Source organism: Harmonia axyridis, chromosome 2, assembly GCF_914767665.1.
Source record: "Harmonia axyridis chromosome 2, icHarAxyr1.1, whole genome shotgun sequence".
NCBI classification, from domain to species: Eukaryota; Metazoa; Arthropoda; class Insecta; order Coleoptera; family Coccinellidae; genus Harmonia; species Harmonia axyridis.
The window spans coordinates 13,171,115-13,195,467 of NC_059502.1; the positions used below are offsets into that span (position 1 = coordinate 13,171,115).

Consider the following 24,353-nt stretch of genomic DNA (forward strand, 5'->3'; position numbering starts at 1 on the left):
AGCGGGCTATCATTTTGCCCAAAAAAAGATATGGTCCGTTTGTCGCCGTGAATTTCAGAGCGGTTACTAGTGGTTTTCAATGTTTCAGGTAACTTGTTTCGTATTTATGTACCGCTTGACATTTGTCAATAGTCAACAAAATTTTTCCTTGACAGAATTTTGGAGGTTATAAATAGTTGATCTCTTTTAATTTGTAAATAACTAATAGTTCTCAATGACTCTGAAGGGTATTTGTTTCATAACTAAAATAATAAAGTTTTTGAGTGTTAGATGTCATGGAAAATATTCATAAACAATAATCTGAAAATTGAAATGACAACTGCCAACCGGAGTGGGCGTGGTTACCGATCCTAACCAGAATAAAAGTAAGGTTGCTCTGGTGATTGATAACTCACTGAAGTTTGAGGAAATAGTATCCGGTTTTTGAGGAATTTGTCACATACAGACCACCAACTTACTAAACATAGTAACCAAGATGATATACGGGCCATACCCATAGTGTGTAATCTTGAGCCTAGAGTGGCTTTGAATGATTGGGTTTGACACATTGATGAAGAATTCAAGGTCAAAAATCATTCCTTTAGGATGTTGTCATAACGAAAACTGAAGAATGGTACGTATTACTAGATAATAGAAATTTTTGGGTGAATTCAGTTTATGAAGATCTTTTTTAAGTTTGTAAATGAAAAAATCACATGGATGGTTCAATATAAAATTCTGTTTTTTCAATAATTAAAAAAAGCTTGATCGATCAGTTGCAATATGTATAGTAAAACAAATCAATACAAAAAAAATACCAATCTTCTTCGTAGATCATGATACTACTAAATCGCTGATTTTATTTATAAATTTACAAGAAAATAACCATATCATACAAGAATATATTTATACATATAGATAATATCACAATTTATTGTTACTTCCTATTAAATATTATCAACAAATAACACTATGTTAAAAATATGTATTAATGTAACGATTTACATTTACCAACAATTTCATCGATGTTTATCATTGACATCGCTGTGTCTGTACTAGTTACCCTTGAAAAATTTAAAGTATTTCCATCTGATGCACTAGAATGTGATGTTTGAACTGAATTATTTCCATTCTCAAAAATATCTACCATTTTTTTATTTTCTTCAAGTATGCTGAGTATTGTCTGAAAAAAATTATTACAAGATAGGGTTCGTATGCATAATATGTTGATAATTGATTATTACTCACATCTTTATTATTTTTTTCTAATTCTTCCATTTTCTCCCTAAGAAAATTATATTGAGGATATTGTGTAACTATAGTTTGAAAACTGGCAGTAGCTATAACGTAGGTATGATTACTTTCCTTTAACATCAAGTTACAAACAGCAACCAACTGGTTCTCTTCAACTTTATTCAACAATAGACAATTATTAGGTCCTTCAACAATTTTAACCAGTAAAAAGCTGAAAAATTCAATCACACCTCCAATCCAAATCATATAAGAAACATTGTAATTACTCACTTATTTTTCAAATCTGACAGCCAAAAATGCTGACTATTCTGCTCAATATGCATCCTTACAATAAAACCAACAGTATCAAATTCTCCAAAAGCAACATGGTTGGACATTATTCCATAACTTGCTAGTTCAACACATTTTCTTCTGTACTTTTCATACTTCTTTTCTTGGCATTTAAGAACTTCAAAATATGATTTTTTATTGCAACTCAATTCACCATTAGATCTGGAATATGAATATTTATATATGACATTCTAGGAAAAAAAAATAGGTAATAAAACGTTGCAAATATACAAAGGGACTAAAATCAATATTGCTCTGTTTCTATTATCTACGGATATGAGACATCCAAACCCAAGTGAGTCTCCTAAATTCATAAAGTTTTTTAGCTGTCCGAAGATCTCATATGAAGAGAAAAATAAAAAACAAATTCAAACAACCAAGATACAAGATTAAAAAGATAAATATACTATTTGCGAATTCAACATTTGGAAAGTGTCAACAAAAAATAAATAAAATTCAAAGTACCAAATCTTGGTTACACCAACAGATGAATATTAGCTCACCTTAATGTCAAGTTATAAAATTTAACGACCTGGTTTTCCTTCAATTGTTCTTGGTGAAAATCCGTTGAATCCCATATGGTACATTTGAAAGGTTTAGAAACATTATCAGAAAAATCTATCACAGTCATTTGTAGCAGAGGACATACATTCCTCCTTTCAATATTTACCTAAAAAGTATAAAATATGATTTGTTTTTTACAATGACCAACAATGATAATAATAAATTAACAATAATTTATTTGTAAACCCCATATTACGCTAGGCTTTTTCGTGTCTATTTCTGAGGGATGTCTGGAAGTTATTATTGAGGTTATAATCATACATTACCTAATTTTTGAGATATTCATATCATATTTTCTGCATTAATACAATTACACAAACAACTACATGAGGTGAAATTACAAAAAGGATTTCTTATAACAGTTATAAACACTGTCTTTCCTAATCTAAGTTGTCTCATGTCAAACAGATCAAAATTGTGTTGGTCAACCTGCATTTTGATATTTCAGAGAACCAAGTTCAGCTAAATTTCATGCTTGACTCATTTCAAGCACACATGGTCAGGCTCAGAAATCGATACGAAAAATGTAATGTGAGGTTATATAAAAAAATTATTGGGATAATTTTTGAGAATAGTCTCAGCAATATTGTTATGCCAGGAACAACCACTGATTTTAAAAGATATTACTTACATTATCTCCTTCTTCGTACTTTTTGAAACATTCATTTTCGTATTCTTGAATTCTTTTATATTCAGCATTTTGATTCCTCCATGCTACAATTGTTTTTATCATTTTCACGTATTTTACAAAGAAAAAGAAATACTTACAAACTGAATCTTGCATTTTCTCACGATATATCACAGGGTAAACTCGCATTAAATAAACTGTTATTCTGCCAATATTTCCACCATTCCAAACTGCGCTGCTCAGGTTAATAGGCAGAGCTGAGGGGTCTCTATAGTAACCTAATTTTGAAAACCAAGCTGCTCTTCTGGTAGAATTGAAAAAAATTTTCAGGCGCACTTTACGAGCTTGCTGCAAATATTTAAACATCAGATATTTTAGGCGAAGAATGGCACCATTTTGATAAAAATGTTGCAAAACATGGTTGAATAATTTTGCATTGCTTGCTTTCACTATTTTATAATATTTGATGAAATTCTCAGAATTCTTTAAAGAATGAAATCAACCAATCACTAATTTTTTGTTAAATAATTACCTCGATTTCTAAAGGATGACATCCTTCACAGTTCAATAATTCAGCTCCTGAAATAATCAACTTAGACCCTATTTTAATTTTCTGCTTTTTAATTTGACAACATAACGGATCATCAACTATTGTGCGGATGCTGTACCAACCATCAGTTAATTCTAATTCTGTATTATCCCCATTCTACAAAAAAATTTATATCAATAATTCCTCAAATACTAATAAATCATAGTAGTACAGTAAACATACCTACTTTTATGATATTTGAGATACAAAGTATCATTCTTTTTTGTGGAACATCATCCTTCTCATATATTTTCCTCAATGCTGGCCTCTCTGCGTTATAAATTTCCTTTAAATACCTTTAAAACAAAAATCTTATAGCAGATAAGAAAAAAAAAAAAAAATTTGAAAATTATAGCGATATAATCAACTGTTCATGTAGAAAAAAAAACAAATAATGATTGATGTACAAAAAGCATGAGAAATATCCTTAAAAGTTATGCCTGTACTCATAGTCAATACTCCTCACTCAAGACGTTCTCACATACAAAATATCTATCAACTATGTGTACAGCCATTAGTTTTTGTTGTATAACTTTCAAATATTTTCACTCCATGATCCATACAATTACTAGAATATAAATGATCGATAATAAAAGATTATCAATATTCTGTTAGAAATACCTGTATTTTAATTGTCTTATCACATTGTCTACACTAAAGCTCCCACCCAACGTTGCGGGAAAAAATCGTGCATAGCTAGCTAGTTTCCATATAATCCATCTATAATGATTTTTTATCCAGCCATCGGGTATTAAATCCTTTTGAATACCTGTCATGCTAATAAAAGCTGGTTCTATTTCTGAAATCCCTATAAAACCTTGAGCATTCGGTACTAGTGTACAACCGTCTTCAGTTTTTACTGTAGGAACTTCATACCTAAAAAATATTCAGAAGTGTATTCATAAGTGTTTAAGACATATCTATTAAAAAAAATTAGGGCATTCTTACTCATCAATTATTTTGTTGAGGAAGTTTTTCAATAAAATATTAATAACTATTAATATCTTACCAATTATTATTAAAATGTATTAATGCAGCATTTTGCGGATTAACTTGCAAAATAATTCTGTTTGGGTTTTCTTTATAGTCTGACTGCATTTCCAAATTTTTAACATCCTTCAGATTTATTTTATTTTTTTTTTCTTGGTAGTCTAATCTGTGAAAAGGTAAGCAAACCTATATTTTTTCATCCTACTTGTAAACTTATTAGATAAACAAATAAAAATTATTGATTAGCTTAATTATATGAAATGATTAATTGTTCAACTTACTTAAATCTTTTATTTGCAGTTTGAGCATGTATCTGCATTTTTATTGCTTCCCGTTTTCTCATAACAAATTCTAATTTTTTTTCTAAAATCTTTTGTTGTCGATTCAATTCCTCTTCAAAATCTTCCAAACGTCCTGGTGTAGGTTTCTGAATAAGATATGGATGGTTAATTTCTTGAGGAGTATCGTTCAGAATTGATTCATTCTTTTGGACCAATCTAATTGGTGTTGATGAAAATCTTGGGGTATTAATTTTAATTGGTTTAATAGGTGTATATAATGTATTAGATGAGTTAGGACTTTCAATTTTGAGATGAGATGGAAGTTTAAGATCATCAAAGTTGATATCTCCAAATAATGATTTTGCTTTACTTAGCGCGGCTTCTGATATTTTTCCATTTGATGAAGCTGCACCCAATCTTCTCTTTCTGGGTATACTTCTTTGAGGGGTAATATTATTTAGGTCAACTTTGTTTTCATTAATTTTTGAGTTAGTCTCTGATTCAATTTTTTCTCTATTAAGAGGTGTCTTATCTTTCTCTTCATAATTTCTTTTGAAGGACTCCTTTAGAGAGGGCTTAGTAGATTTATCTACTTCTGTGGACGATGTTTCTTTTGTTTCGCTAATTGTTGGGGTAATGGAGGAAATTTTAATACTACTGGGTGTTGAGAAATGGTCTATTGGACAATCAGTCTTCAAATCATTAAAATCAGGAATATCATTAAAAATATTGTTGATTCTTTGAAGACTAGCAGAAGGTAATTTAATAGTTTTTCCTGAAGCAGTTGAAAATAATGAAGCAATGTCTTTGGTGGATGACTCAGTTAGTTGTAAACTATTTTTATCATAATTTCCATTTTCAACTTGGTTTGAGGAGAATATCTGCTTTTGATATTTTAAATCTTCTATAGGGAAATTTCCACAGTTCTTGGATGTATTGTTAGTTCTCAAAGATGGAGTATTACAGTTATTTCCATCCGATTTTCCTGACTCTTCATGATTTACAGTTTCAGGAATATTTGCAATAAAATCAGAAATTTTCAGATCAGTAATATCTTTAAAAACGTTGTGAATTTTAGAAAGTTTGTTTGAGGAAATTTTAATTTTTTTTCCTGAAGCAGTACTGAATCCAGGTGTTGCAGTTTCTATTTTTGAAATTTCAGATGTTTGTACCTCTGAATTTGAATGATATTTCTTATTGTCTAAAGTGTTTGATTGGAAAACTGAGCTACCACCAATTTCATCATTTGGGAAATCCTCAAAGGTAGATTTAATTTTGGAAATCGAAGAAGAGCAGATGTTTATTCCTTGACCACTTGCAGTACAGAATTGTGATGTGCTTTGTACTTTAGTTTTATTTATTGTTTCAAAATTCTGTTCAGCATCCTTAGCAAAACTATCAATATTTCCAGCTTTCCTTGTCTTTAAATTCTCATTATTGTTATGAGAAATTGGATGTTCATTGAACTCAGGTGTTTTCTCAATAGTATTGGAATTGGATATAGAACTATTTATTTTTTCCTTCAGTGAAAACATTTCTTTTCCAGTCAATTCAATTTGTGATGGATCAATTGATTTAACTCCTATTTTCTCAAAATCTTTACTGGTGATGTTCATATTTTCATATTCAATACATGTTTCATATTTTATTATACCATCATTTCTGCTACATACTTTAATAAGATTACTAGATTTAATTTCAGTACTTTTTTTGTGAAAATTGCTTTGTTCTTGCAATGGAAATGCAAAATCTGATGAATGTTTAGAATGTTCCACATTTAATGAAAAAATATGTATTTGAGAAGAAATTGCTTGAATTATATTTTTTACAGTTCTATCTATTTGGGTAGAATATATATAATCTTCAACATCAAATCCTAATGAACTGAATGTTCTTATAAATTTTGTCGATGCAGGCTCAATTTTTTTTTCAGAAGAATTTTTGGATAGAAAACTATATTTTTTTTCTCGATTTGTTCTTATTAAAGGATTCAAAATTTCAGCCATCAAATTATTAGCAAATTCTGAACTTTTTTCATTACTTAATAATGGTTTTCCAGAAGCAGTTTGAAACCCCACAAACTTGTGATCCTTATTTGTAAGTATATTTGAATTGGACTCAAATTTATCTGCGTTCAATTCATGTTTATCCAAATTGATCTCTTCCTTAACCCTGATAAAAGAATTGGATTTTTGATTTTCATCATTAATCACTGATTCGTTCTCGAATTTATCACTTAATTTTATTTTAGCACTTTTTCCATTACACCTAGATTTCAAGAATTTTCTCTTGAATGTACTACTACCCAAAACAGGAGATCCAGCTGTAGTACCAGTAGAATCATTTTCATTATCCATTATTCATTCATTAAAGAGTAAAAGATTATTCACATAACAGTTTCGAATAAATTAACAAATATTTGAAAAGTTCTTCAATAAGGATATCATTTTATACCAAACAATAGTAGACATCTTTTAGAACTACTATTTCAACTTTTCAAGTTTCTATAGTGTTAGATTTGAACTACGAAATACCCAATTTTAAACGCATTGACCAGCGTTGCCAACCGTACGGTAATTACCGTATTTGTACGGTAAATTGATGCCAAATACGGTATACGGTCCGAAGGGGCTACCGTACGCCAAAATACGGTAATTTCGTAATTTCAATTGCGATTTTTTTTTTGAGCTCATTCTAATAGTGGCTTTTGAAATTGTAATGTATCGATGTTTCTACTCATGTCTCTGTGTAAAAATTAGAAAACGGTATGATTTCGACAATTTTATTTTGCCAAAATTGCAGATATTTGTGCCTAAAAATGCAGTTTCTTCAGATATACACCAGCAGTTCCCATCATTAGCTCATTTGCTCCAAAATATGACACGTTTTTATGACAGTAGTGAAGGTCAACTAATCGATGAACAGTGGAGGTTGCTGCCAGATTACCATTTTACTGCTGATGAAGAAGAAAAATAGACATCAACGAGGACATTGACATATTCTGGGGAAAACTCCAAAAATATACAAATGAAATGGGTGTATTTGAATTCCAGAAATTGTCACAGTTCGTACTGAATATATTATCCCTTCCGCACTCAAATGCTGAATGCGAAAAAGAGTCTCCAGTAAAATAAACTTGGTTAAAACAAAATCAAGAAATAAGTTAATAACTAATACAATCAATGGTTGTTTATTAACGTCTCAGTGTGTGAAAAAAGATGGTAACTGCGTAGATTTTACACCTACTCAGAATATGTATGCAAGAATGAACAAAATTGATATGTATTCTAATTCTTCCAGTTCTAGTATCGAAGTTGATGAAGATGAATTTGTCATAGACGGTTGAAATATAAATTTTTGAAAAGAGGACACATGAATGCAAATCATATTTGTAAGTCTAGTTACTTGAAGTTGTTGAATGAAATTATCAATTCAAATTAGTGTTAAATGCAATAAGATGAAATTGTTTTTCTTTTTTCTAGATGTTACAATGGAATCAGAAGGTTTTACAGAAGCAAGTAGCAGTTCGGCCACCCCCAAACGTAGTGGTAGTAAGCTGAGCCCCTTAACCAACCAGAGAATTGAAAGAATGAAGGCTAAAATCAATTCTTTGAAGTGCAAAATATTTAGGCGTAAAGTTCCCCACTATTTTTGCAAAGGAAGACCCATCGAGGCTACCAATAGAACAAATATCTCAAGATTGATATGTGAATCAAAACGATACCTTTCCAAAGATGCTCATATTATTTTGCTAATGAGTTGAAAGCAAACTTTGTTAATAAATTCAACAGAAGATATGATGATGACTTGAAAGAAATGTGCTTGTTAAGCTTGTTAAGTGAATACAAAAAATCAAAAACTAAGAAATCTATGCAATGAATAATGATTCACATTTAAGATTACTTATATATTACTTATTTTTATGTATATATTCTTCTGTACATTTTATTATGTTTATTCAATTGAATTAAAAATTCCACTAATTTGACAAAGCATTTTTTCTTTCTCTCCCTAATCTTTGATTTAGGGCTTAGTTAAATTTTGACATGTTTAAATTACAATTTGTAGGTTAGGTATGGCCATAGAATAGAAAGAATTGTTTATCTCTTTCTCTATGTACTTCTGTGGTTCTGTGTACGGTAAAAGTGTCCCAAATACGGTAATTTCTCGTCCCTGGTACGGTAATCTCAAGATTTTGGGTTGGCAACGCTGGCATTGACAGAAAAAGGACTTATACAAAATTTCCCGCGTATTAGTTGACAGATCGTAAAACGAAGTTCCGGTCAACATAAAAGATTATTTGTTATTTGAAGGATCCAGATATTTGGTATGAAAAGGTGTTTGATTTGAAAGTTTGTTGTAGTAATATAAATCATCAACAGGTATTTATGATAAAGGTTTCATTGAATTATTTGAAAAATATTGGAGACATTATATTTAAGCTTGTCCTGGCAGAAATATGTTAGGTGGAAATTTTATCGAAAATAAATATTTTCAGATTGATTAATCCGAAGATAAAGTAACTAAGGCATAATGGATTTGCCTTACAGAGCAGAATATGCTAAAACTGGTCGTGCCGGTTGCAAAGGATGCAACTCTCCAATTGGTCAGGGAACTCTTCGTATAGCTGTTATGGTTCAGGTATGTATCTGCTAACTGCTTGTTAAAGCCATATTATTCGATTTAAATATTTACTCACTATCACCCATACCAACAAAAAGCTAGGGAACTATGTTCAGTATATCTCTTCAAGTAGGAACATATTTATATTTATAAATCTACAGAAAAAAAATTAGATATCTCGCTTAAACACCATTTTGGAACTCCAAAAGAGCTACCTGATTATATTAAACTTTGGTTGCCATCAGAGCATTAAGATATAATGTATATATTGAGAAAAAATAAGTGTAAGTAGGATTAAGATATGAATGAAAGGATCCTGTTTGTGCAGATTTTGGATTGTATGTTTGTGTTTATTTTATTTTTGTCTTAACATCAGCAACAATGGAAATCTATATTGATGTCATACTCATGTATATTTTAGTGTTGTGTAAATAACATTTAATAAGCTATATATCTACTTAACATGAAGAGTATTTTTCTTATTATTTTTAGTCTCCGGTATTTGATGGAAAAATTACCAAGTGGTACCATGAAATGTGCTTCTTTAGTAAGCAGAGACCCAAAACTGTAGACGATATAGAAAATTTTGAAACTCTTCGTTTACCAGATCAAGAGAAAATAAGGGAAAAGATAGGTAATTTTGTTGCAGCATGTAGTTTATGAAGCATTTCTAATATTTGCTTACATATATTTCAAGCTGCTGCTGGTAGTGTGATATTGCCTGAAAAGAAGGGAAGAGGCAAGAAGAGAGATGCTACTGCTGCAGCTTTGAAAAATGCAGCACTCAAAGATTTTCTTATTGAATATTCTAAGTCAAGTAGAGCTACTTGTCGAGGCTGTGAACTCAAAATAATGAAAGAAGAAGTGAGTTAGTTTGAAACCAAGTAATTGATTCTTGTGCAGTTTAAGATAATTATTTTATTCCTACTTAACACACATGATAAGTTCTGCAGTTTTGCAATATTTACAGAAAAAAATCTTATAAGTATTTGAATATGAATGTGCATTTTATTGGATTCAGTTCTTATTAATGTCATTCCATTATACAGATTCGAATCTCTAAGAAAGACTTTGAAACAGAAGTTGGCAAAAAATATGGAGGTCAAGATATGTGGCATCATCTTTCATGTTTTGCCAAGTTGCGTTCTGACCTGAGGTTTTATGAGGCAGCTTCTGCTTTGCCTGGGTTCAAATCCTTGTCTAAAGAGGATCAAAAAGAGGCTTTGAAACAAATTCCGTAAGTATTATATGATGGTGATATTATGATTGCATGTTGATTGTATTTATTTGAAGCCTCAATGTGTTGTTTTAAGAGTGAAATATTCTTAATAATTATTTGGATTATTTTGGCTGTTTTAATTTTTTTGAACTGTTTATTGGATATTTGTTTTCTATTTTCACAATAAATGTTTAATTTTTTTCAAATTTATTGTTCAATGTACGGAGCAAATGGTCATGTTCATATTAAATAAATTAATTATTGAAACCCTTTTTTGTTATTTGAATAAGTATTTGAATTTTCAGTGCTATCAAGCAAGAAGATATTCCAGAGGAAGTGAAGAAACCAAAATTAGAGGAACCCACAGAAGAAGAGAAATTATATAAAGAGCATTTGACTGTTCTTTATAAGTATAGAGATCAACTGAAGAAAATGACTAAGGGAGAGATGACAGATTTATTGGAATATAACGATCAAGAAATACCTTCGGGGAAAGATGCGGTAAGTTTATATAATAAAATATATTCATGATAAACATGATAAATAGTTTGTCCAATCTGAATATCCGTACTGAATTTCATCAATATTGGTTTAGTATAACATGAACTATTGGTGATTTCATAAGTGCACCTTAAATTAAAAAGAACTTCAATTCTCATTGAAAAATTTGTGACCTAATAAGAATAACTAAACTTCATGAAAATCTTAATAGTAAAACCTGAGAAATTAATTTCTAGTGAATTTTGCCCATTCACAAGGAACTGCAATTCTTATGAGACTATCTGCAGAACAAACAGCATACCCCATGGAAATCTAATACGAATTGTAAATAAGTCTGTAACAAGAATTTGTACACAGTCCAATAGACAGACACAAAAACAAAATTGTTCCAAATAGTCTGAAATGTATTCTATTAGAAAAAATTTGGAAAATGGAAACTTGAAATATTGTTGAAAACAAAACTTGTATTTTGAATTTTGACTTCTGAACCTTTAAAATTATTCTTATTCTCCAAGGATTGTTTGTTGAAAATAATCTTGTTTTTATGTGTTACATTTGCTCTTTCAGATTCTGGATCGATTAGCTGATATCATGACATTTGGTGCTCTTGAGCCATGTAAAGTATGTCACGGTGGTCAATATGTTTATAACAAACTTGGTTATATATGTCATGGAGATTTAACTGAATGGAGTAAATGTAACAATATCACGAAAACTCCAGCTCGAAGACCTTTCAAAGTACCTAAGGAACTCGAAAAAGAATATTCATTCTTGAAAAGATACAAATACGTTCCCAGAACAAGAATTATCAAAGATGTCAGTCCTACAGGTGCTGTGAAGAAAGAAGATGAAGCTGATGACAAGTAAGTAATTTTAATTCTCATAGAACTGTTTAGGAGTGCTACATAAATAAATAATTTTCAGACCTAGGGTAGAAAGAGAAGCTCCAGCTTTGTATAATATGCAATTTGTTATCTTGGGAAAACCTCAAAGAGGAAAAGATGAGCTCAAGAAACAAATCACAAAACTCGGTGGGAAAGTTGTTACTAGTATTAATGAAAACATCATGGCTGTGATAGCGTCTGAGGAAGATGTAGAAAAGATGGGCTCTCGAATGCTAGATGTTAGATCGAAGGATATTCAAGTTGTGCCAGAATCCTTTGTAGATGACGCAGTTGGTAAAGCGGGAAAAATTCCAGATCTGATAATTGAAAAGAAAATCTGCGACTGGGGATCAGACGTATGTGCGAATTTTAACAATTTTACATTATTTTTAAATATACAGGGTGGCCATTTGAAAACGAAACAGACGAGATTACAGACGAAATAAAGTTTTTCGATAGAAATGCTCGGACAGGTCGATTTCTGTTTCGAGGGGGACAACTTAAGATGTAGGTTACGGACGCATAGCGCTTCAACCCTTGCTACTACAACCCTCACCCCCAAATTTTGAATAGGGAAGATGGGGTGAGTGATACCTCATTTGAAAGGTATTTTTATACTGATTTCAGCACAGTAATTTTTTTTTCATTTTATGCATTAGTTCTCGAAATATTCTTAACTAAGTATTTGAAAGTGAAGTAGTGTTTTCATGGCACTTGTAGTGTTTTGTGAAAAATCGACATTTTGAGCTTCAAAACAAACATGACTGTGGCTTCCTTCCTAACTAACTAACGCATGAATATTTCGAGAACTAATGCATAAAATGAAAAAACAATTACTGTGCTGAAATCAGTATAAAAATACCTTTAAATTGAGGTATCACTCACCCCATCTTCCCTATTCAAAAATTGGGGGTGGGGGTTGTAGCAGCAAGGGTTGAAGCGCTATGCGTCCTTAACCTACATCTTAAGTTGTCCCCCTCGAAACAGAAATCGACCTGTCCGAGCATTTCTATCGAAAAACTTTATTTCGTCTGTAATCTCGTCTATTTCGTTTTCAAATGGCCACCCTGTATAATAAATGACTTCATTGAAATAGGTATCTCATAATATCCATATAGAAATTATAATGTTTATACAATTGAACGATTAAAATAAAACAAAGTAATTTCCACAAATATATTTGTGTGGAAACTCCTTTGTTTTTTTATACTAGCTGTCATAACTTGAAATTTTTTATTATTCAAACATATTGAAGAATAGTACTATTGTTATTGCAGCCAACTACTCGTCTGCCACCTGAACCTACAAGTAGTAAATCGAAATCATCTAAAAGCTTCTATACAAAATCCGGTCCCAGTAAAGTGAAATTGACTGTTAAAGGTGGAACAGCTGTTGATCCTGATTCTGGCCTAGAAAAAAAAGCGCATGTGTACCAAGAAGATGGTGACAAATACACTGTAGTGTTGGGCATAGTTGACATACAAAAACAAAGAAACAGTTACTACAAATTACAACTATTGAAATCGGACAAAGGAGATTCTTATTGGGTCTTTAGGTGAGTATAAATTTTGAATTTAATTTGATTTACTCAGTCTTCTTTCGATTGATTCAGTTATGCATGATATCAAAATCACCTTTATCACTTTCCTACTCATGATGTTCACTGAAATTTAAAAATTATGTTTCTTCTAGCTTAAATATTTTGTAGATCGAAAATATCAAAAAAAAAAAACCTTAAATTTCTATTATCAACATAAAGATGAATTATTGTAGGTCATGGGGTCGTACTGGAACAACTATAGGATCCAATAAAGTGGATTCATTTGCTAGTTTGCATTTAGCAAAAAGTGAGTTTTGTAGACTCTATGAAGAAAAGAGTGGAAATATGTGGGAGGATAGACATGACTTTGTTAAGGTAAATTTCTCATTTTTGTATTTACATGTTTTATAAGTACAAATGTTTAATTTATTTAATCCTTGTTCTTACTTAACTCTTTTGAAAATACAAGGTGCATTCAAAGATTTTTTTAATAAGTGATCAAACTCGTCAAGATGAACCATTTTACCAAAAATCTCCTTTATAAATTATGCTATATGACAAAGTTGAGAAATTGACATAAAAGACCCTAATAATATGACCCCTGATAAGATCGTGTGTTATTTACTCTAGAACTCCACCTAAAATCAATATAAATTTAGTGGACATGTGTTTCTCGATAAATCAGACGATGAATTGAAATAATTATCTGCAAATAAAGCATTTTCTTCGATCTTAGAATGGTTATAATTGAAAAAATTTGCTATGCTTCCATTATTATTTTTAGACAATTTATTCAAATTCTGATGAGTTCTACCCCCATACAAAAAATTGAACTGCAAAATTGTCATATAAAATATTTGGAAATAGCGAAGTTCAAATAGTCATCAATAAAATTTATCGAAATTATCCACAGAAGTTGTTCAAAGTTTTCACTGTTAGTTTGATGTGCAGACAATCTCACCTTCTTTAAGAGTAAATCTTGCATATTTTATATAGGCGTCTTTATTTTGTTGAATTCTACCTTCTGTTAAAAAAACTCACCTTTGAGTTGACTTCAGCCATTGATATCAGTGAAGAAAATTCCTTTTTGGGGTCAGAAATTAATTTCTGCTTGAAAAATATATATTATTTTTTCCTAGGTTCCCGGTAAAATGTATCCTATCGATATTGATTATGGTGAAGAAGAAATGAAAAATATCGATGTTACTGATGCTCCTAGTAACCTGGAGAAAGGAGTTTCCGATCTAATGAGAATGATTTTCGATGTAAAACAAATGAAACAGACAATGCTGGAACTAGAATTAGACACTGAAAAAATGCCTTTGGGAAAACTGAGCAAAAAACAAATACTTAGTGCATATGGAGTTCTGACTGAATTGCAGAAATCTTTGGATTCGAAAAATGTCCAGGAAAATAAATTCATAGATGGTACCAACAGGTTCTATACATTCATTCCACACAATTTTGGTGTTGACAATCCCCCTCTGCTGAAAACCCCAGAGATGATAAAGGTTCGTTCTGTTAATCATTTTTATTCAATCTTGCATGATGAAAGTGTTGAAAACTTATGTCAAGAGATTTTTCATATAAAATGACTTAATTGACCATATTCACCGTCGCCATATTGTTGTGCGACAATACCAACTACCCAGTGTTCCCAACGGAGAAATATTGAGTTTACTAGAAAAATACCGCTAATATCAAAATAACTATCAGCCATAGAGAATTTTCTTCCACTATTTCCAAAAATGGAGCGAAGCCTTCATTTATACACTCGGCCACAGTTAAATTGTTCATAAAACCACCTTTCACTAATGTTTTTATTTCCAAAAGGTGAAATTTTTGCGGAATATTGTCCCAAACAAGCCTATCTGGTATAGCAGTCAGAAAAGGTACACATAAATTTCACTTATAAACTTTATATTGTGGAATTTTTCTAGTTAACTAAATATTTCTTTGTTGGGAACACTGGGTAGTTGATATTGTCGCACAACAATATGGCGACGGTGAATATGGTCAATACATTACATATAATTATTTATAAATTTTTTATTCACAGCAAAAAATCGAAATGCTTGATAGTCTGATGGAACTTGAGGTTGCATATAGTTTACTGAAATCTGCTGGATCAGATTCGTCCTTGGATCATTATTATTCAAAATTAAATACCGAAATAAAATCCATTCCCAAGACCAGCGAAGAATTCGAACTTATCCAAGAATATGTTAAAAATACACATGCAGAAACTCATCAAAGTTATGAACTTGAAATATTGGATCTGTTTGATGTAAAAAGACAAGGGGAAGAAAAGAGGTTCAAACCATTTAAAAAATTACATAATCGCATGCTCTTGTGGCACGGCAGTAGGACTACAAATTTCGGCGGTATTTTATCACAAGGGTTGCGTATCGCACCCCCAGAAGCTCCATCTACTGGTTACATGTTTGGTAAAGGTATTTACTTTGCCGACATGGTTTCGAAATCAGCAAATTATTGTTTCACTTCTCCCGGAAACAATCATGGTCTTATGCTGTTGTGTGAGGTTGCTTTAGGAAATGTAAGTAAAAAAAATTCTTAAATTATTGATTAATTTCAAAATTTGAACATATAATAGAAATTTGCAGGATTTTTACCATGGTCTTTAAGGTATTTCACCTAGGGTATGATCAGTATATCGCCGAGAATTTCAGAGCGGTTACTAGTGGTTTTCAATGGTTCAGGTAACCTGCTACGTATTTACGGACCGCTTGACACTTGTCAATGGTCAACTAAATTTTTCATTGACAGAATTTTGGAGGTTATAAATGGTTGATCTCTTTCAATTTGTAAATAACTAATAGTTCTTAATGGCTCTGAAAAGTATTTGTTTCATAACTAAAATGATAAAGTTTTTGAGTGTTAGATGTCGTGGAAAATATTCATAAACAATATTCTGAAAATTAAAATGATAACTGCCGAACGGAGTGGGCGTGGTTACCGATCCTAACCAGAATAAAAGTACGGTTGCTCTGGTGACAGATAACTCACCGAAATTTGAGGAAGTAGTCCCTGATTTTTGAGGAATTTGACTTATACTGACCACCAACCTACTAACCACAGTTACCTAGGTTATATACAGACCATACCCCTAATATGACTTGCATGTTAGTTCAAAACAGAAGTTTGTATTAGCATTATTATATTTGATTGTTGATGAAACAATTGTTGTGCTAATAAGTTCCATTACAATTTTATGCATTAATTCTGAACTATTTTTAGATGCATGAGTTGACCAAAGCTAAATATATTGAAAAATTGCCTTCTGGAAAACATAGTACTAAAGGTTTGGGGAAAACGGCACCTGATCCAAAGCAGTCTAAAAAATTGGAAGATGTAGAAGTTCCTTTGGGTAAACCCATTAAGATATCTGGTCTTGATGGTGGACATTTACTTTATAATGAGTATCCTTTTATTTGAGTGAAGTAGAGTAGGCGAAATATACATGATCTTTTCAACAAGTTTCCTTAATGCATTTTTAGATACATTGTCTATGATGTTGCCCAAGTAAAAGCGAAGTACCTGGTCAAACTGAATTTCAAATATAAGTATTAACTGTTATCAATTTATGCTTTATTGAAAGTACTTTTTTATGTACTTGTTACTTAAAGTAGCCTGCTATATTATAACATATACTCAAATTGAGGAAAATAATTCTCTCAAAGTTTACGTTTTTTTATGTTATTATAAGATGTTGGTTTATTATTATACTTGTACTTGTTGTAGTTTTCTTTTTGATTTTCTCATTTTAAAATATTGATCTGAGAAAAAAATTTAATCTATAATTATACTTGTTGTAGTTTGTACTTTTTCATTGAATATATTTTTGGAAATTGTTCACTCTAATACTTTTTCCCAATCAATTTTTCCCAATTATTCATAATACATAGATAGTATTGTGAAGTCCTGATAAAATTCAAGGTTGCATCAAATAATTGTCCAATAATGAAATTCTCAAAATTATAAAACTAGAAATAAATACTCAATTTATACAAAATTCAAATAGTTTGCGGTTGAATGTTTTTTAACAAAATCTTAAACTTTCATAAGAGTTAGGGGTTTACTATATGAAACTATCCAAAAGCTATCAATTGACTTCACAAAACTTTGATTATTTTGTTGAAATCTATGTATGTACTCAAAAACGAACAATCATTGCAAATGTATCGAATTTGCAGTGTGATTCTTACTGAGCAAATAAAAGGGGATATTTTCAACTCGCATAAACATTTTCTGAAAAAGTAAAATTCAAAAGACCTACAAATGCATTTTACATAACATGGAGTCATTGTCGTTACTCGGAAGTATGAACGAAGTGCTAGTTGTTTATAGTTGCTTAATTCCAAGGTTTTTTTTTGTGAAGGTTATTTTGATGTTATTTATGAACTTCTTATATGAGTTATTTTGATGTTATTTATGAACTTCTTATATGATTTTGAATATGTATGTCATTGCAAAGATCTTTCACATTTTAACTATAACAATCCATTTAAGGTTAGAATTTAATGTTGTTTTAAATATTCAAAGAATTTTTTGACAAGGAAAATGAATCCGTTCACTTTCAAATCAACTAAATCAATTGGTGTAGAAAATATCCAATTCTCCAACAAAAAAGTTAACTTTTTTAATTCATATTGACATCGTAAGTAGGCCTAACACAGTTTGTTTTCCATCACGGGATAATTGGTAAGGATTCCTCTAGTTTTTAGAGCTTTCTTTTGACGAATTAATGTTCCAATATTGTTCTGAAAAGTTTGATCTATGTGATGTTGAAAAATAGGGGTTTTTTAAAACATGAAATAGTTTCTAAAAATTGGAAGAAAAGTAACAAAATGAAAAAAAATACATATATTTTTGATAACAACAGACTGCCAACATATCACTTCAGGAATCCTATATCCTGATTTGGCTGGATTTCTTCAAGGGTTTTCAGCAAGACCTTTTCAACTTTTTGTGCAATATTAACTCCAAGATTCAAGCTATCTTTCAATGTATCTGGATGAAATGATCCTGTTCCTGTTTGCAAAACGGTGCTTATGTGACCTCTACTAACAGCAACAACTACTGCACCTGAAGAACATTGTTCTTCGGCTGCATCTGGGTCTATTACACATCTTTCACCTATTTTACAAATAGTTACCTGAAAATACAAAATGGGTAATGATGACATATAGTAAGTAGGGCTTGAGATTCATGGTCTCATTTATAAAATCAAAGTAGTAGATATTTTTTCATGTTGTTCAATTCAATAAGGAACGCTTGTATTTACCATAAGGGGAGCCCCTGATGCTTCAAGTTTTGTGCAACTGTAAATATCATCAAGAACTTGAATATCCACATTAGAACCATCCACATTCAATGCTTTTATTTTTGGCACCTGGGTACTCCACAAAGCTGATTTAACAGCTATAGATACAGCATCATATAAATTACCTCCAACATCTAATAACTAGAAAATTAAGTTATATATAAATCTGTTTTTTTTTACTAGCTTATATTTTTGTATTTAAAAAATAAATTGATGTGATTATGGTCATTCCTAATTACCAAATGTTTGTTCTATATTAAGCTGACATATTTTCTATTTAAGATTATTAGATAGTCTCAGACTTTAAACATAAGCAAACCATAATAAATCAACAAGGATTTTATAGAATAAATAAATAATCACCAGAATATCAACATATAGCTTCCAACATTTCCTCCCTTTCAGAATACAGAGTTTAGTTAAATCAAGAACTTCATTTGAGCTGTAAGCTGAAGAGAGGCAATTTGATAATTCTATGGCTAATTCTTCACCTCCTCTACCTTCAAAGTTTGGAGTAGCATTGGCAGAACTGAAATGGTTATACAATTAGAAAGATCAAGACCTTATGCTTGAGTATAGACTCACCAATCTACAAAAAATTCTATTTTACCCTCTAATGGCCTTTCTGGAAAAGGAGTATCAACCTCTATTTTAACAGCTACCAACACATCTGTGTTAGCTAAACGTAATCTAGCAGAACCAAATGCATGCGACACAACATCTAATTCCAACTCCATAGGTCTATAATCCTCTCTTTCTCTACCATCTACTCGAAAATTCATCTGTAATGAACTACATTTACAATAACGCTCATCGAGTAAACGAGATTGAAGAAATCGTAATAAATAATACCTCAACCCCGTGGAGTATGAATGTTTTTTCGCCTTCGCTCAAATTCATTTTCGCTATTAAAAAAGAAATATATTTTCTTAGATAAGTTTCAATTGGAATATATTTATATTCGAATGACTCATTCAACAACTAACTTCAATTAATATTTATTCAATTAATGATTGTTTTTGAGCAAATTGCTATTTCCATTTAACAGGATGATCAAGTTTGAAAATAAACTTTGGAGTTTATATTAACCTAAAAATGAAACTAACCATCAATAGTCATACAGTATCCTTATCATAGAACCTTTCAAACGATCCAGTAGAAAAACATTTTTTTTGAGTTTAAAGACTATTTTTTATTATTATTTGATAATAAGGCTGAAATTTGTCTCATAGTTATTATCATTATTTTCTCATTTTCCATTAATTCCTATTCGTCCTCATTTTCTATTCATTCTGCAGTAACACAGAGAAATGTCTCAACAGAAACAGAATATTCTGTGAAGAATTGTCTATTTTGTTGTCTTGTATACAATTAAAATTAATTGTTTTCTATTCAGAAGATTGAATTGAATAACTTTTTTATAAAATGGAAGATATGGCAATGAATGAGTCAGATTTATTAGGTAATAAAATGGATCGAAATGAGCTATTTCCTTCTAATAATTTATTTATGGATTCGACGGAAACAAGACGAAGAAGGTAATAGTCAATTTATAGGTTATGAAAAAAAAGGCAAAATAATAATTTTCATTAAACTTTATTTTAAAGCTCCAATAGGTCGATTAAACGAAAAAAATTCGATGATGAATTGGTGGAATACAGTTTGGGTTTACCTGGAGTTTCCAATCTGAAAGTAAGACTGCATTTATAGATTTTATCAAGATTTCTCAATTTGTATTTTTTCAGAACAATCGTTCAAGAACTCAATCGATACATTCAGATTATTCTGTTGTTTCTCCACCTCTAGCATCTTCTTCGAATGCTGTTACTCATACATCTGAATTCAAAAGGAAAACTTTTACTAAATCAATTCCAACAAGTTCTAAAAAACATAAGAAAGGAAGGCAGTCAAGCCATTTCGCTACAAAAGATCTAGGACGTTGGAAACCAACAGATGATTTGGCATTGATTATTGGTGTTCAGCAGACAAATGATTTAAAGACTGTTCATTTAGGTAATATTGATGGTTTTACAGGCAAATTCATCATAATGGTATTATTAAATTTTAGGAACAAAATTTTCTTGTAAATTCACTGTTCAAGAATTACAACAAAGGTGGTATGCGTTATTATATGACCAAGCAGTATCTAGAGTGGCTGTTGCTGCAATGAGAAACTTACATCCTGATATGGTTGCTGCTGTGCAAGACAAGGCATTATGGAGTACTCAAGAGGAAGATTTACTTAGTACTATAAAATCGGTAATTGATACAGTATATTAAATTATTTATATCTATAGCAATTGTCTTCTGCTGGAAGTATCTTAATTTTTTTAATTTTATTAATTTTATTTATCAATATATATACTTTATTAACTATGTCATCAAAAATCAATCTATCTTGCAGAGTGTTAACCCTACAATTGAAACCTTCGCTGATCTACTTTCCCAAAATCCAGATGTCTTCTATTCAGGACGAACTGCGGCAGCTTTATTCAAGCACTGGCAAAGCCTCAAAATGTATCACCTTCTTCCTGACCAAGTATTAGGGCCACTTAGTACTTCTGGTAGACCTATAATGACATTCAATGATGCAGAAGATATAATTCAAGATTCTGAACTCAGTGAACCTCCAGATGAAATTCTTGATAGAGAATTGAAGTTACAGCAGAGGAGAAATGTTAAAGAAATACGACATTTAGAGAACGAAATCGGTAACTTTTGATCAGTAATTTTTGCATGCTTATCAACTTATGCGCTTTAATCGCTTTGAAAAAAAATTAGCTCCTTAAAGACTTTTTCGAACAATATTCTTTGAATATTTTTCTAATTTATAATTTTAATTGAGGTTCAAATTCGTTCAAAATTCTTTGATTTTATCTATGAAAAAAGATTGACGGTATTTCAGGCAAAGTGTATTAGACTTTTATATATTCATTTTTTATTATTTTACAGTATTAAGATGTTTTATCAATGAAGCTAAATGATTGTATAAATTGATTTTAAAACCTTGATTTTTCTGTTATCAGGCAGGTGGAATGTCTTAGTAGATTCTGTCACTGGGGTTTGTCCAGGAGAACTAGATAGTCAAACGCTTGCAGTATTGAGGGGAAGAATGGTCAGATACTTAATGCGTAGTAGGGAAATAACCATAGGACGATCAGGTAAAGGCCATATGGTTGATATTGACCTATCATTGGAAGGCCCTGCTCACAAAATATCCAGAAGACAAGCTACCTTAAGGTATGTGAAAAAGATTTTTTTACATCTCATATCACTGATTCTTTTGCATAGCCACTCGAAATTTTCTAGATAATTTAAATAAATCTCCTTTTCTTAAAACTGGACGACTCGAGTTTCATCATAACTTCCACATCATTTCAATTTAAAACTTCCTATTTCTATCTGATTTATGATTTTATATTTTTTCAGATTGAGGAATACCGGTGAATTTTACCTTTCTTCGGAGGGTAAAAGACCAATCTTTGTTGATGGAAGACCTATTTATTCTGGAAATAAAATAAGATTGTATGACAATGCGGTTGTAGAAATTTCAAGTTTACGTTTTATTTTCTCGATTAATCATGACCTTATTAGGGTTATTCATAATGAATCCACTCGTTACAATGTTTCATCTCATTGAAGTGCAGTTGGTGTTTGTTTTCAAATATTGTGATAATTTGAGTTGAGTTTATAGCATGTAAAGTACATATTCATTGTAAAATAATAAATGATATCAGTAGTTCTTAAATTTTCTTTGAAGTAAAACTCCCTGCTTAGTAAAGAGAGAAAATATTACTTTGTTGGATAAGGATGGTGCCTTGTTTTGAAGAGGTGAATTAATGATGGACTAAATAAAATAATAAATATTTTTTTTAATGATAACTACAAACTCATATTCGGAGTACCATGACAATAGATGAAATTATTAAAATCATTGAAATATATTGCACTGAAGCTGACGATTCTGTACCAGGACAGTATATTGTGGATTTATCTCCGAGGTAATTATGTCCTCCATCCGAACCAGTCTTTCCACTACCTGAATTGCAGAAATCGTCTTTACAAGACATTTGGTATACTATGTGTGTATAATCTTCAGACTTTCCATTCATGTAGACATCACTGCAACCTCTAGACATGGAGGCAATAAGATTTTTGGGATCCTAAAATAAACCAAGAGGTATTGATAAGAGGGGAATTCACAACTTACATAACAATACTTATGTCAAATGTTATGATGGATTCGATAAAAATGAATAACTTTATGTTGTAAATTTCTCATTTCAATTATAGATTTGAAATTTGGTTTACATAATCATTTGTATAACACAGTTGGACACCACCTATAAAGGATTTTATTTCTCACCTTATCTTCTACTCTTATGATATTGCAATACTTCTTGTTGCAGTCACGGCTCATGTCTTCAGTTGGAGATGATACACAATTATCGTCATAATCGGTACTTGTTGTAGAACATGTATAGCATTTCAAACCTGAAATAAGAAACATTGAAAATGTGTATTTTCAAATAACTTTTTTACTGTATCCTTTTCTGATTCCTGAAGAAAAAGACAATTAAATTCAAAAAAATTAAATTAATTTTGAAAATGAATTACACACTTTTTTTTTTCATACATCATTCAACAATTGTTATTATTCTTTTGGGAATATGTTTCCTGAACATTCTACACAGAACAAGAAGTGAAATAATTCTTTATGTGTTGTACAAATTAATGACTTATTATTAATGCAATTAGAATAAGGAAAAAATGGGATTACAATATAACCCCTTCCTTGTTCCTTACAGAAGATACAGGGTTATGAATTCAACGGAAAAAATCAATTTTATTCAGCTATTCCAAAAGAAGATAAGACCTTTTTGAGATGCAACTTATTTACATAGAAAACTAAAAGCAGAAGAAGGCAATAAGTGTAGGAAGTGTTAGAAAAAAAGAGTCAGATCCATCAGTTACATGAACTCTGAGGATCTCAATCCAACTCATTAATTGTGGATAATCCTTCAGCCTGGCATCCTGTTTCTCTAATTTCGGTAAAATTTAATAATTTTGGATCGGAAATTCCAGCTTTTCCTATTGTACGTTGCGCATGCGCAACAGTAGAATTTCCGGGATCGTAATATTTCGCGTTTTACTACTGATTCTGATGAAATTCAGATTCGGGTTGGGTCATAAGTGATTCTATAAGAAATTCTACGTAATCCATTGGTTAAGTTTGTCAACTAAATATTGAATCATAATGATGAACAAGCAAATAGTATTAGAGATAATCTTGGGACATTACAAACAATACAGGAAACTAACAATTGTAATGTAGAAAAAAGCGCTATATCTATCATCAAATTGGCTTACCACATGCTGGACTGAAGTAAAAGATCAACAAAACCAAAAGTACACTATTGAAACAATTCATTTCGATTTATTTTTTGATGGTGGGATCTCTTTACACCTTCACAGAATCTCATTTTAAAAACTAGTGCATTGAAACGCTTATCTTTTCGATATCGATCGATGTTTTATATTGTTTAGATAAATTAATGATTCACAATATAATTCGCATTTTGAAGATAAGGTTGCCTGAGAATCCAGTTATTGTTTTATTGAATTTA

The 24,353-nt window shown here is 30.8% G+C and overlaps 5 protein-coding genes and 1 long non-coding RNA gene across 8 annotated transcripts; 2 read left to right on the plus strand and 4 right to left on the minus strand.

The window, feature by feature from the left end:
* Nucleotides 1-867: 867 nt before the first annotated feature.
* Nucleotides 868-7,096, minus strand: LOC123672982 (breast cancer type 2 susceptibility protein homolog). The gene is made up of 11 exons (XM_045607350.1): nt 4,616-7,096; nt 4,354-4,500; nt 3,966-4,220; nt 3,532-3,640; nt 3,288-3,461; nt 2,896-3,103; nt 2,759-2,841; nt 2,067-2,233; nt 1,504-1,725; nt 1,228-1,444; nt 868-1,162 (listed from the first exon to the last, which is right to left on the minus strand). Exons 1-11 carry the CDS (start codon nt 6,970-6,972, stop codon nt 968-970), a joined length of 4,134 nt encoding a protein of 1,377 aa, XP_045463306.1. The 5' UTR covers nt 6,973-7,096; the 3' UTR covers nt 868-967.
* Nucleotides 7,097-7,383: 287 nt separating this feature from the next.
* LOC123672011 lies at nt 7,384-8,831 on the minus strand. The gene is made up of 2 exons (XR_006746211.1): nt 8,530-8,831; nt 7,384-7,571 (listed from the first exon to the last, which is right to left on the minus strand). It is a non-coding gene; the product is annotated as an uncharacterized LOC123672011 (long non-coding RNA).
* Nucleotides 8,832-8,842: 11 nt separating this feature from the next.
* LOC123672006 (poly [ADP-ribose] polymerase) lies at nt 8,843-17,254 on the plus strand. 3 transcript variants are annotated; one of them, XM_045605945.1, is made up of 14 exons: nt 8,843-8,997; nt 9,114-9,256; nt 9,731-9,872; nt 9,936-10,102; nt 10,288-10,475; nt 10,763-10,958; nt 11,526-11,821; nt 11,883-12,198; nt 13,120-13,397; nt 13,616-13,757; nt 14,522-14,893; nt 15,442-15,939; nt 16,641-16,822; nt 16,901-17,254. In XM_045605945.1, the coding sequence occupies exons 2-14, from the start codon at nt 9,149-9,151 to the stop codon at nt 16,971-16,973; spliced, it is 2,958 nt and encodes a 985-aa protein (XP_045461901.1). In that variant the 5' UTR covers nt 8,843-8,997; nt 9,114-9,148; the 3' UTR covers nt 16,974-17,254. The 3 variants fall into 3 exon arrangements, with proteins under 3 accessions (XP_045461901.1, XP_045461904.1, XP_045461902.1); XM_045605948.1 differs by having other exon boundaries at nt 8,845-8,942; XM_045605946.1 differs by having other exon boundaries at nt 8,855-8,952.
* Nucleotides 17,255-18,251: 997 nt separating this feature from the next.
* LOC123672009 (exosome complex component RRP42) lies at nt 18,252-19,823 on the minus strand. Its single transcript, XM_045605951.1, has 5 exons — nt 19,579-19,823; nt 19,312-19,508; nt 19,090-19,255; nt 18,688-18,867; nt 18,252-18,558 (listed from the first exon to the last, which is right to left on the minus strand). The coding sequence occupies exons 1-5, from the start codon at nt 19,624-19,626 to the stop codon at nt 18,298-18,300; spliced, it is 852 nt and encodes a 283-aa protein (XP_045461907.1). The 5' UTR covers nt 19,627-19,823; the 3' UTR covers nt 18,252-18,297.
* Nucleotides 19,824-20,071: 248 nt separating this feature from the next.
* LOC123672008 (microspherule protein 1) lies at nt 20,072-22,474 on the plus strand. The gene is made up of 7 exons (XM_045605950.1): nt 20,072-20,264; nt 20,334-20,418; nt 20,472-20,739; nt 20,795-20,985; nt 21,131-21,437; nt 21,753-21,966; nt 22,156-22,474. The coding sequence occupies exons 1-7, from the start codon at nt 20,152-20,154 to the stop codon at nt 22,364-22,366; spliced, it is 1,389 nt and encodes a 462-aa protein (XP_045461906.1). The 5' UTR covers nt 20,072-20,151; the 3' UTR covers nt 22,367-22,474.
* Nucleotides 22,475-22,578: 104 nt separating this feature from the next.
* On the minus strand, nt 22,579-24,252 carry LOC123672010. The gene is made up of 3 exons (XM_045605952.1): nt 24,097-24,252; nt 23,093-23,220; nt 22,579-22,889 (listed from the first exon to the last, which is right to left on the minus strand). The coding sequence occupies exons 1-3, from the start codon at nt 24,155-24,157 to the stop codon at nt 22,617-22,619; spliced, it is 462 nt and encodes a 153-aa protein (XP_045461908.1). The 5' UTR covers nt 24,158-24,252; the 3' UTR covers nt 22,579-22,616.
* Nucleotides 24,253-24,353: the final 101 nt, after the last annotated feature.